The sequence below is a fragment of the Marmota monax genome, unplaced genomic scaffold, assembly GCF_021218885.2.
Source record: "Marmota monax isolate L192 unplaced genomic scaffold, Marmota_monax_Labrador192_F-V1.1 WCK01_AAM20220418_F8-fsc00018, whole genome shotgun sequence".
Taxonomy (NCBI): Eukaryota; Metazoa; Chordata; class Mammalia; order Rodentia; family Sciuridae; genus Marmota; species Marmota monax.
The window spans coordinates 5,573,476-5,586,080 of NW_026692201.1; the positions used below are offsets into that span (position 1 = coordinate 5,573,476).

At 34.8% G+C, this 12,605-nt stretch overlaps 1 protein-coding gene across 1 annotated transcript in view; it reads right to left on the reverse strand.

Moving 5' to 3' along the window:
• Positions 1-12,605, reverse strand: part of Wdr41 (WD repeat domain 41) — a 48,022-nt gene that overhangs the window by 7,137 nt on the left and 28,280 nt on the right. The window contains exons 6-9 of the mRNA XM_058574264.1: positions 9,865-9,976; positions 7,653-7,715; positions 6,079-6,189; positions 1,082-1,266 (exon numbers count right to left, since the gene is read on the reverse strand). Of these exons, the coding sequence (XP_058430247.1) occupies positions 1,082-1,266; positions 6,079-6,189; positions 7,653-7,715; positions 9,865-9,976 (471 nt within the window). The remainder of the gene's footprint in view (positions 1-1,081; positions 1,267-6,078; positions 6,190-7,652; positions 7,716-9,864; positions 9,977-12,605) is intronic.

Consider the following 12,605-nt stretch of genomic DNA (forward strand, 5'->3'; position numbering starts at 1 on the left):
ATGTAGGCAAGTACTCTGCCACTGGGCTACAAGCCCCAGCCCTGTGTACATGTATTTTTTTTTAATCCACTTTTATCCTATTCTTATGTTTTTGTTTTTAAAGAGAGATGCAAAGAAATTAAAAGCCTTTCCCTTTCAGTACACAACTTCTGAACTTTTTAAATAATAATAATAATATGTATGCCTTTAGAAAACCAGGATATAAAGGGACAAAATAAAGTGAAAGAAAAGCTTCCTCTAGTCCCCCTCCTCAATGTTTACATTTTTTGTGTGTGTGATCATGTTTAGAAAACTAACTCCCCCTTTCTGAGTTTCTCAGACTAAAAGAGATCCCCCCAAACCCCATTCCCAGTACTAGAGATTGAACCCAGTGATGCTCTATCACTGAACTATATATCCCCAGCCCTTTTTATTTTGAGACAGAGACTTGATAAATTGCCTAGGCTGGACCTGAACTTTTGATCTTTCTAAGTGGATGGGATTATAGCATAGGTCACCACAGAAGACAGTTTGTTTGTTTTCTTGTTTTTGTCAGGTCAGAGCCAAGATTCAAAAGTCCATTGGTACTGATCTTTCACAGCACAAGTGCTTCAAGAACATCACTGTCAAGGCCTAATATATGGATAGCAGCAATTAATCAATTATCTTCCCCAGATGTCAGCACACTAAAGATAAACATTCCTAGAATTTTTTGTTTTTATTTTTTTATCCCTCTCGGAAATGTACTAGAATCTTCAAAAGAATTTTTACAGTGTACTGAAAACAATTTGAAGCATTAACTTCAAATTCTGTGGGATTGTTTAATCCAACCCCAAATTGTAATAGGGTTTCTAAATCTGCAGTCATCTAATCACTTCTTTGCCTGAAGATTAGGAGCAAAGATTTAAAAATCCTTTTTTAATGTAAGTGGTACAGTCTATGTAAAATATTAGACCATTTGAAGACACAACTTGAAACGATAGGGAATGATATTTTTATGTTCATTATGGGATTAAGTTTTAAAAATCAGAAATTTGGCCTATTAAAAAAGTTTATAGATAAAGTATAAACTTTATAGATAATGTATAGAATTTTTTTTTACCTCTTCATCACATGTGAAATGATGAATGGAAATGTCATTTGGTTTTTGACAGAGTTTTATTTCTTGCTGGGTGTCCAGCTGTGGAGATGGGTCCCAGAAGTTGCGTTCATAAGCCTGAATGGTCCAGTCCAGGACATCCCAGACGATCAGCTCTCCAACATGGGAGCCCGTAACAAAACTCTGATCTAGGCAAAGTTCACAAATGCCCAATTATTGATCATTTTCTCTAGGCTAAAGGAAAAAATGAATGGAATGCCTAGTAGTAATATTCTATAAAACCACAATAATAAGAACAATGAGACACCTAAATAAGCCAAACAGAAAGGTTAATAAAATAGAATAAAAAGACTAGAAATAGGCTTTAAGTTTAGTTTCTTAGTGTTTGATAATTATTACATTTTACTCTCATAATAAAATATCTCATGCTGGAATGTTTAGTCAAGTTTGGGAATAAAAAATAAAAGAACCTTACCTTGGAATGTATACCAAAATAAGTTTAGAATAGTTTAACAAGTTCAAAATTGTACATAATATAAATTAAAATATTACAGGAACTTAAAGGATTAAAGAAAATAAAGCTGAATAGTTTTAAGAATATGGAGTGGTAAAGGGCTCTAAAGGAAGGAGGGCAGGAACGGGGGGGAAGAGATTCAAGTAAATATCTGCTTGATAAGAAGAAAAAAAAATCATACACTTAGATGGCAAAGAGCTGGAGAAAATTTGCAACTTAGAAGTCAAAACAGGTTTAATATATTTGATACATAAGGAGTTCTCAGAAATCACTAAGAACAAGATAAATACTCCAGCAGAAAAATGTGTAAAGGAGCTGAACAGGGAAACAAGTGATCAGTAAATATGTATAAAGATTTTTAAACTCCTTTAATAATCAAAGAAATTTAAATGCAACAAGATACCATTTATTGACTTGTAAATTGGAAAAGTTACAGATTTATAAATTGAAATTCATAAATTTCTTATTATAAAACAGAAAAATGCCCAATACCAGCAAAATCATAGGAAATCAACATGTTCATATACTGCTAATGCCTTAGTACTCATTGATATAAGTCTGAAATAATCTTTTCAAAGATTAATTTGGTAATATATATCAAAACCATAAAAATATAAACCACCAATTCCACTTCTAGGAATTTACTTTGAAGGAAATGTATAAAAGACATATATACAAGGTTGCTAGACATAGTCTTGAAAACCTGAAGACAACTTAAACATCTAATTGGAGAGCGAATATATCAGACATTCACAAAATGAAACAGTAATGCTGTTATTGAAAGTTAAGTTGTAAAAGTATGTTTTTATATTGACAAGGAAATATATTCATGAGATACTGTTACAAAACAGTATATCATATTTATATATCATATATAATTATAATACACACACATATACAAGGATGTGGACTAGTGTTTAATACTGGATGATGGGATGATTTTAATTCTTTTTTTTTTCAGTGTTTCTCACTATTTTCTTCTATGATTATCTAATTTGTATAATGACGTTTTAAAAATCTTTAAATAAAATGACATCAATGGGCCAAGACACTTTACACATTATGCATTCACTGAAAATGTACAACTGCTAGATTAAAAATTACCTCTAAAAATGTAATTTGTTTTGATTCTTTACATTTTTGAGGTAAGAGAACAAAACAATGCACTGAGTCTGGAAACCAAAGTTCTAACTTTGCCTCCCTGCCTATTTTTAGGCAGGTGTTCTTTAGGAAATCATGAACCTTTCTTCATCTTGGATTTCTCATGCATTAAATGAGAATGATTGTAAATATCAAGTTAAATAATACATGTCTAGACATTTTTAAAAAGATATCAAATGTTATCTTTGAGTCTCAGGTATTATTTTGAGCCCCTAGTATTATTCCACATTAATGGTATTAAAACATCCAGTGACATGTGATTTAAGAAAACAGAGATGAATACTTGTGATTTAATTATTCCATTTATCCAGTAAACCAGCAAGACAGAAATCTCTAATAACCAGATGTCTCTTAGAAATAAAAAAAATTACTAATAATCATACATGTAAACATTCTGTCTTAGTTTCAAGGCCATAATAGGTAGCTTTATTAAAAGATTATAGATTTTTCTGTGTGAAAAATAAGTTCAATTCTTATCTCAGGAGAGAAACAACTTTGTATTTTTAGTAGTGTAAAAGTTTAAAGCAGTCCAAATCATTCTATAACCTTCTCTTTCACCCTTTACCTTGCTCTTTTCAATTTCACTCAAATTGTAAAAGAATCAGAGAACTGAGAGTATAGACACCTCCTGACTTTGGTTTTGCATCTTAGTTATAACACAGAGTGAACCCACTGAGGTCATGCAGCTGTCTGCTGACTTAATCCTCCAAGTACCTGTGATTCCTCTATGCAACAGAAACACAGTATTAATGACCACTTGAAAATTTTCACTAAGAACAAAATGCTTGCATTCATCTGAGTCAGCACATAGTTTATCACTGTGCAAATTATTTATATTCCTATACAAGTCATGCAAAATGTTTCACACCAAACAGCCTCAATGATGTAATATTAGTGGATGGACTTTCATCCTCTAAGTATCAAGATACTTAGTATGGAAATCTGACCTGGCATCTGTCTATTCATAACTTGCAAGTACTAATACTTTGTGATACCAGACCATGCTGTCAACACAAAGCAAGAAAAGGAAAAAAAATGAAGAAGCACACAGAGCCTTTGGCCAGAAGGTATTAGCAAAGTCATGTTGTTTGTCTTAGGAAATCTCTGCCCGGGCATGCAAATCTCCTGGTATAAATTATTCATATTTGTGGGAGTTCTAGTATACCATTCTAAGGTTGCCTTGGGTCTACCTCACTGAACATGTACGTACTCCCCCAGCTCCCCAAGTTAGAAACCCAGTAACTGGCCACATCTTTTAGTGTTAATGGATAAGGACAAAGAGACAGGGTAGAAATTAGAGGAAGAAATTAAACAACATAATCAATTCAGGATCACGAAAATCTTCAACATCACTGACATGCCCATGCACAAGAGAAGATGGTTAGCAATCTTTTTCAAACTTTACCAGACTGCCTGGCCATGTATGATTGCTAAATATTCTTTTGCCTTATTTATATCTGTAGTGTAATTTTATAGTCATGGAGTTTATAAAGCAGAAAGTACTACAAGTTTTCTATAACGTTCATTAATAACTTTTTTTTTGCATTAGCTTTCCATTTTCCTTCCTTTAAGAATCTGGCAAAGAAATATTTGAAAGGACTTTCTTAAAATGTTATAAGCCTTGGAATGGAGACATAGCTAGTGGTAGAACATCTGCTTAGCAAACCCCAGCACTACCCGGGGGGAAAAAAACAAGTATTGTAAAAGAACCAGAGAACTGGAGTATAAACACCTCCTGACTTTGGTTCTGCATCTTAGTTATAACACAGAGTTAACCATAGTTTATCACTGTGCAAATTATTTATATTCCTATACAAGTTTGCATACCACATAGAGAAAAAGAAAGACCATGAAGTTAAGGCTATACCAGGAACACCCCATCATCTTCATTTAAGTAACCATACTGGTTCAATGGTACCACTGTTTCATCACTAAAACAAGCTAACTAGGCATGACCAGTGTAACAGGACAGAACATTGCCATGCTTTTCTCAGCGGCTCTGGGGCCTTGGGGAGGCTTCAAAAGGTCTTTTGTGCTGCTACCCATGGCTAGAAAAAAAAGGGTCCCCAGAGACAATGAAAGGGGCACTACCAATCATTGTCATTTCTATCACCATAGACAATTTGGGCCTTATAAAGACATATATCTGAGTTTATAAGAAGATGGCTATTGGGCAAAGGATTTTGGAGCTAGAAGGGACATTCTAACTAATATACATGAAAACGTGACATAAAAACAGACATCAAATTAGTAGCATAAAAACAGAGACCACATTTGGTCCTCTTGGTGCTTTCTGTGCCCTTCTTTCCCCTCATCTCATGTTTACACAAAATATTCTTCAAGAGCCAGTCCAGGCTTCAGATAAATATGAGGTTGGGGTCCAGGTCCTTTCTACTATTTCATATTCACAGGATCCTTACAGGACTCATTTGCAGTCTCCACAAGACGAATTCTCTCACCTGATTCATACACAGATCACCCATAGAGCTCTGATGATATAAGCTGACACTTATTTGTAAGTGAACTAGCTAAATGTCAAGATCTATGGTTTCTGATCTTATCCTGCCGTGTGATGTCAGCTTCAACTCATAGATACTCACTAATATAGTATATGGAGCCAAATAAGATGTCTGGCAAGTCAAAACCCATAACTACAGGAAGGGCAGACATGACTCATTTTCTGCAAACCTTTCTTATTCACTGGGATTCTTCAATCACAACTACAACTGGCTTAAATCCTGGTTATTCCACTTTAATGTATAACTTGCTATGTGATATTGAACAATATGGTCAGCAAGACAAAAGGGCATAACTATTTCCAATCTTTTCTACTAAAGAAGAACTGGCCAGGGCTGGGATTGTGGCTCATCGGTAGAGTGCTCGCCTAGCACGGGCGGGACCCGGTTTCAATCCTCAGCACCACATAAAAATAAAGACATTGTGTTGTGTCCATCTACACCTAAAAAAAAATAAATATTAAAAAAAAAGAACTGACCACAACTATTTGCCAAGAATGCTGCAATGCTATGAGCACTATGATGATCAGCTCACAGCTACCATGCGGCACCTGGGATAATTATGCTTTTCTCTATCTTCTTGTTGCTGCCTCACTCTGTTTTCCTTATACCTAACTCTTAGACTTGACAACATTTGAGACTTCTTGCTTAGCTTCACTGGCATAAGCTTAGAGTGAAAGAGAATCACAATCTCTAACATCTATTACTCTAATACAGTTATTCGAGAATCCTGGAAAAAAACACTAAAGTTCAGAATAGGTTAACACGTTCAAAATTGTGCATAATATAAATATGTATGATGAGCTTACCATTGACATTAACCAATGAAAGAATATTATCCTGGTGATCAAGGAGGCGCTTAACTTCAATAATATCCCATTCAAAGGATCCTTCTGTGGGTTCTACTAATCTGAAAATTACTAAATGACAAAAAGAGATACTGTTCTATTAAAATGTTCAAGAAAGATGAAGTACCATTTTCTACTCAAAAAGCAAGTATTTTGTGAAGTGAAAAATACCTACCATATTGAAAATCCCATCTCCAAAGATAGCCTTATTCATACTAATTTAAATGGTTTCTTTCAAATGCTTGAGATGTTTGAAACAATCTACTCAAACTCCAAGTCAGGGTTCCCTAAGAACTTGTTTGCTTTATTGACTCTTCCAAATTAACTAGCAAATACTGAAGTCCCCACTCTTTCTAGGACTTCAACTCATGTTGTCCAGCTATCCCATCTCACTCTTTACCTGGCTGGTGACTGTCCCACACCCTTGAAACAAGTCCATTATCTATTTTCTCTACTCACATTCCTAGGCCAGTAAGCACTGCTTTGAACTAGACTACAAATTCATGCTTAACTTTAACTCAGTGACAAATAAACAAAAACACAACTTTTCTTGATATCTAGGCACACAACATATTATAAATCTGCTGAGAATAAGCCTTAGAATTTTTGTATGTCAAACAGTTCTTTTGATTATAGTAGATGTTCAATGTTTTGCTTAACTCATTATCTGACTTTAATAGTTTTATTTAAACTAGTATAATCCTAATTTTAACCAATACAGAAAATATAAAATCAAATCAAGTAAAGTGATTCTGTCAACCAATACTTAATTATACTTCTACTACATACTTGGAGCTTTAGCTATCAAATGTGAACAAGGCCCAGGCACTGCCTTGAAATGCTCAGTCCACAGTGAGAATGAGACTCTTACACAGACTTAGCATCAGTAAATTAAGTGCTATGATAAGCCACTGGAGCAGGTGTTGTGGATGCTCAAAGATTAGGATTCCTAACATCTGAGAAGTAGAAAGGTCTTTTATCCTTTCCAAGTAGTGGTAATTACCCACCCAAGTCTCTCTTCTTTCTCACATGTCTCTCTGGGAAACAAGTCATACCATTTTTTTTCTTCTTCTGTATTTCTGACACTATTTCACCTACTTATAAATCTCTAGCAAGGTTATTATATTCTGATAGCCATTCATGCTCAATGGTTGTCAAGAGAAGGTCTTTTAGATGATACAAAAGAGAACTCCTATCAAAGTTGTGTGAAAATGCTGCTTTAAGTGGAATATTACCAAGTTTATCCTGAGACTGCGATTTTACAAAAAGCAGCAATATATTGTTAAAACAACAAAGAAAATAGTAAACTAAAATTCTAACAAGAAACCTGAAGTAACATCTTGAGAATGTTTCACTTTATGTATCACTTTCAACAATCCCAAGGAACCAAGGCTTGGCAGGGGCAAATATCCCTGAAATAAAGACTACTTTGTCTTTCCAGCACTTATATACTAGTCTAGTTTAAAATATATATACATATACACACATGCACACACATGTATATAAATAAAAAAAGAAAGAAAAATCATACTCACTCAGTTCTTTGCCAACTGCTGCTATGACACAGTTCTTAGGTATTTCAACCAAAGCACTGATACCTTCAGAAATATATAAAATTCAAATCATTTTTTATGAATTCCAACAAAAATATTCTGAGTTTTATGTCAATCATTTCCTATAAAGGAGATGGTAACAACAAAGTACCCCAAACTTGCTACAAACATACTTATATACATGTTTACAAATGGAAAATGATTGTTCTAAGTAGATTTCTGAGACCTCTGGAAGACACTGATTTATTACGGGTAGAACATGCTCTTTGAAAACTTTTACTGCTGTGGCAAAGTTGTATATTCAGCCATTTCAACTTCCTTCTGATAATCTCCATCACCCATTTACAAGATGGCTAATTTGAATGAGATAAAATTGGTATTTTTCCCTCAATGTAAACTTAAGCCTGGGCACTAAATGAGCTAACAGGACATTGTGAAATACATATTTGTTCTTCATCCTGTTTCCTATAACCCAACTTCTAAAACCCTTTGTATCTCTAAAAATATACGGTGTTTTATATGCTAATGGGATGGCTGGCAGTCACTAGGTCACTTCAGAATGAGGACTGGTTGCCAGAAAGATCAAGGCAGAATTAGAGGATTAGGGCTTTCAGCCCCATCTCCCTACCTCCAGGGAGAATGTAGGGGCTGAAGGTGGAATGGGTCACTAGTAGCCAATGACTTAATCAGCCATGCCTATGGAATGAAGCATGTTTTTTGTTTGAAAAACAACAGGACAGGGTTCAGAGATTCCATATAGCAGACACATGGAGGTTATGGAGGTTGACACACTTGGAGAGGACACAGAAGCTCCTCACCCCTTCCCACCTGCGTTCCCCATGTGGCTTTCCTCTGCATCCTTTGTGATACCCTCCCTGAGTTCTGAGAGCTGCTCTAGTCATTAATCAAATCCAAGAAGGGGGTTGTGAGAATCCTGATTTATAGCCCATGGGTCAAAAAACATAGTGTTATAAATGGCATTTGAAGTGAGATGGGGCAGTCTTGGGGACTGAGCCTTTAACCTGTGAGATCTGACTGAGGTGAATTAGAGGACATCCAGCCGCCATCTACCACTGAAGCACTGCATGTTGGAAGCATGGTTTTGAATGAAAATATAGGAGAAACTGAATTTGGTGAGTCAGAGTTAGCCAATAATTAACAGCATTCTTATGGTCAATAAATACATTTACAAAAGTCCTTATATTACTAAAATAATCAGAGTTATACCATACCATATTTCATACAGAGTTTTCTGTAGGGTTTGTCTATTTATTGTGTTAAGAGACAGGGTCACACTATGTCGCCCAGACTGGCCCATACCTCTTGGGCAAGTGATCCTTTTGCCTCAGCATCCCAAGAAGCCGAGACTACAACCACATACCACCATGCTTTTAAGTATAGAGTTCTGAATATATTTTCATAACTGAATCATGAAATGATTTGAAGCTAACCACAATTTCTATATGTTATAATTATTACTTTTGTTAGAAAGAATTATAGAGTTAGAGTTGATGTATTAGAACCAGCATATATGTTGGCAAAAATCTATGTATTAAAGTTAACTTTCCATTGTGATATTATATAGATGTAATTCATAGTATATAGGTAAATTTGGAAAATATTTTACTCATGTGCTTGTCCTTCCCATCCATCAAGACTAGTAACACTGTTGTGATCTGAAGAGATTTTCTGGCTTAATTTCTCCTCCACATGTCTTTTTTTTTTAACCAGTATGTTTTGTATTTTCCCATGTGTGAGATAGTGCTAGAGGAGGAAATGAAAGTATAGTGGGGCCAGAGGAAGTGGAAGAGATAAGAGCAGATGCACAGAGTATGAGAGTAATTCTAAATTCAGAAAACATTCTATGTTAAAAATGTTCATTACATTATTTGTGAAGTGAATATACTAACTGAATATGGCTACCTATAATCTTTGGAGCTAAACCAAAACAAAACCCAAATCCCCCATAAAGACTTTTGTGTTCATAAAGTCTCTTTGAAGATTTGCTGTCTTCTAGAGTCTATCAATCATGATTCAGATATATATATATATATAAAATTTTTAGTTGTAGATGGACACAATTCCTTTATTTATTTATGTGGTGCTGAGGATGGAACCCAGTGTATCATAGGTGCTAGGCAAGTGCTTTACCACTGAACTTCAACCCCAGACCCCAGCATTATATTTTGTTTACCTGTATCAGAAAGGTGGCTGGTCTTACACAGGAGATCTAATTTTCGGTTCCACACACATAAGTCATTCCCACCAGAGAGCCAAACATCTAGTCTCTTAAGAACAGTTAAACACTGCAAAATTGATTTGAAATGTGTGTCAATTTAAAAACTCAAGCATTTCATTGTTCAATGGTTTTAAACTACGCCCACAAGTTCAGATCCTGAGCCAGAACCACTGAGCTAAGATGTTCTCTGTTCTTGACCACAAAAACTATTAGATAATAAATGTTTATTGCTTTAAGCCACTAAACTGTGAGGTAATTTCCTACTCAGTAATAGAAAACACACAGTGTTTAAACTCCTTTTTAAATAAAATAGAAAATGCAACCTTAGTTTTTGAATTTCAGATTAGTTATCTCCTAATTCTTCCCAATACTTCTGTTTGGTAGACTCAGGATGGTTAGCATTTCAAGGACTGACCTTCACCTCTAGTGGCTCCCTAAAGGGCCCCTTAATAGTCCTTTCCTCACCTGCCCACTGGCAGCTTAGAACACAGACAAGAGCAAGAAAGAATTAAAAAGAAAATGAGGAGGTTCTGGTGATCTTGTCTAGGTTGCAAGTAGGGCTGTTTTTAAAAAGAGTTGAAAGCAATCAATGCAGTTTTTATTTCAAGAGGTCCTATGCTGCCTAATCTCTGCTTTAATATCAGTACCTTATTCATTTTATTGCCCAATAATATTCCTCTGTATGGATATGCACATTTTATTTATTCATTCATCAATTGCTAAACATGTAGGTTGTTTCCATCTTTTAGCTATTATGAATAATACTGCTCTGAATACTCGTGGACATGTTTTTATTTCCCTTGGGAATATATCTAGGAGGATAGTTGTGTTAAACAATTCTGTTAAATATTTTGATCAACTGCCAAAATGTTTTCCAAGGTGATGGTATTATTTTACAATCCCACCAGCAATGTATGATGGTTACAGTTTTTTCACATCTTATTAACACTTGTTAAGACAGGTCTTTGGTCTTTTAAACATGAGTCATTCTGGTATGTATAAAATAGTATTCCATTGTATGTATATGTGGGGTTTTCTTGTGTTTTATTTTATTTTTACATAGGGTCTAAGTTACTGAGGCTGGTCTACACATTCAATCCTCCTATCTTAGTCTCAAATTGCTGAGATTATCAATGTGGTTTTTGATTTGCATTTCTCTAAAGACTAACAATGTTGCGCTTCTTTTCATGAGTTTCTTGGCTACTTGTCTTATTCAGAGAAATTTGTTTTAAATCCTTTGTTTATTTATCTCTTAATTGTGGAGAATTCTTTGCATATTCTGGATGCAAGTACACTGAATTTGCAAATACTTTCTTCCATTTTACAGGTTATTTTTTCACTTTCTCAGTGGTGTTCCTTTGAAGCACAAAAGCTTTTAATTTTGATGAGGTCCAATTCAATTAATTTTTTAATAAATGAAATGGTTTCAATTTAATTGTTTTGAAGGTGGATATCTTGTTGCATTAAGCTTTTTTTTTTTTTTTTTTTTTTGAGACAGATGTCTCTCTAAGTTACCCAGGCTGGTCTCAAACTTCTGGACTCCTCCCACTTCGGCTTGCAGAATAGCTGAGACTATGGCACCTGAATCAGCATCATTTTTTTGAAGTCTTGTCTTTCTTCCATTGAAGGGTGTTGGCTTCATCAAAAATCACAAATATTGTCTATATATGTAAGATTTTATTTCTGGACTCTCAATTATATCCCTTTGATCTGTGTGTCTACCATTACGCCAGTACAACACTGACTTGATTACTTCAGTGTTATGTAAGTTTTTAAATGGGGAAGTGACAGTCTTATAATTTTGTTCTTCCTTTTCAGGACTGTTTTGGCTATTCTTGCTTGCCAGTTTCTGAAATAAAAAGTCAGCTATAATTTTGATAATGATTTTGTTCCATCTGTAGATCAATGAGTAGTGCTATAATCTTAACAATATTAAATCTGATCCATGAACATGGAATATTCTCTTCAGTTATTTAGATCTTCTTTCAACACATTTTGAAATTTTTTTTGAAGTCTTACAGATTATTTTATTGTTTTTTTTTTATTTTTTTTTCCTTTAATTTTTATTGTTGGTTGTTCCAAACATTACATAGTTCTTGACATATCATATTTCACACTTTGATACAAGTGGGTTATGAACTCCCATTTTTACCCTGTATACAGATTGCAGCATCACATCGGTAACACTTCCACTGTTTTATATATTGCCATACTAGTGTCTGTTGTATTCTGCTGCCTTTCCTATCCTCTACTATCCCCCCTCCCCTCCCCTCCCATCTTCTCTGTCTACCCCATCTCCTATAATTCATTTCTCCCCCTTGTTTCCCCCCCCGTTTCCCCTCACTTCCTCTTGTATGTAATTTTGTATAACCATGAGAGTCTCCTTCCATTTCCATGCTATTTCCCTTCTCTTTCCTTTTCCCTCCCACCTCTCACCCCTGTTTAATGTTAATCTTCTTCTCATGCTCTTCCTCCCAACTCTGTTCTTAGTTACTCTCCTTATATCAAAGAAAACATTTGGCATTTGTTTTTTAGGGATTGGCTAGCTTCACTTAGCATAATCTGTTCTAATGCCATCCATTTCCCTGCAAATTCTATGATTTTGTCATTTTTTAATGCAGAGTAATACTCCATTGTGTATAAATGCCACATTTTTTAAATCCATTCGTCTATTGAAGGGCATCTAGGTTGGTTCC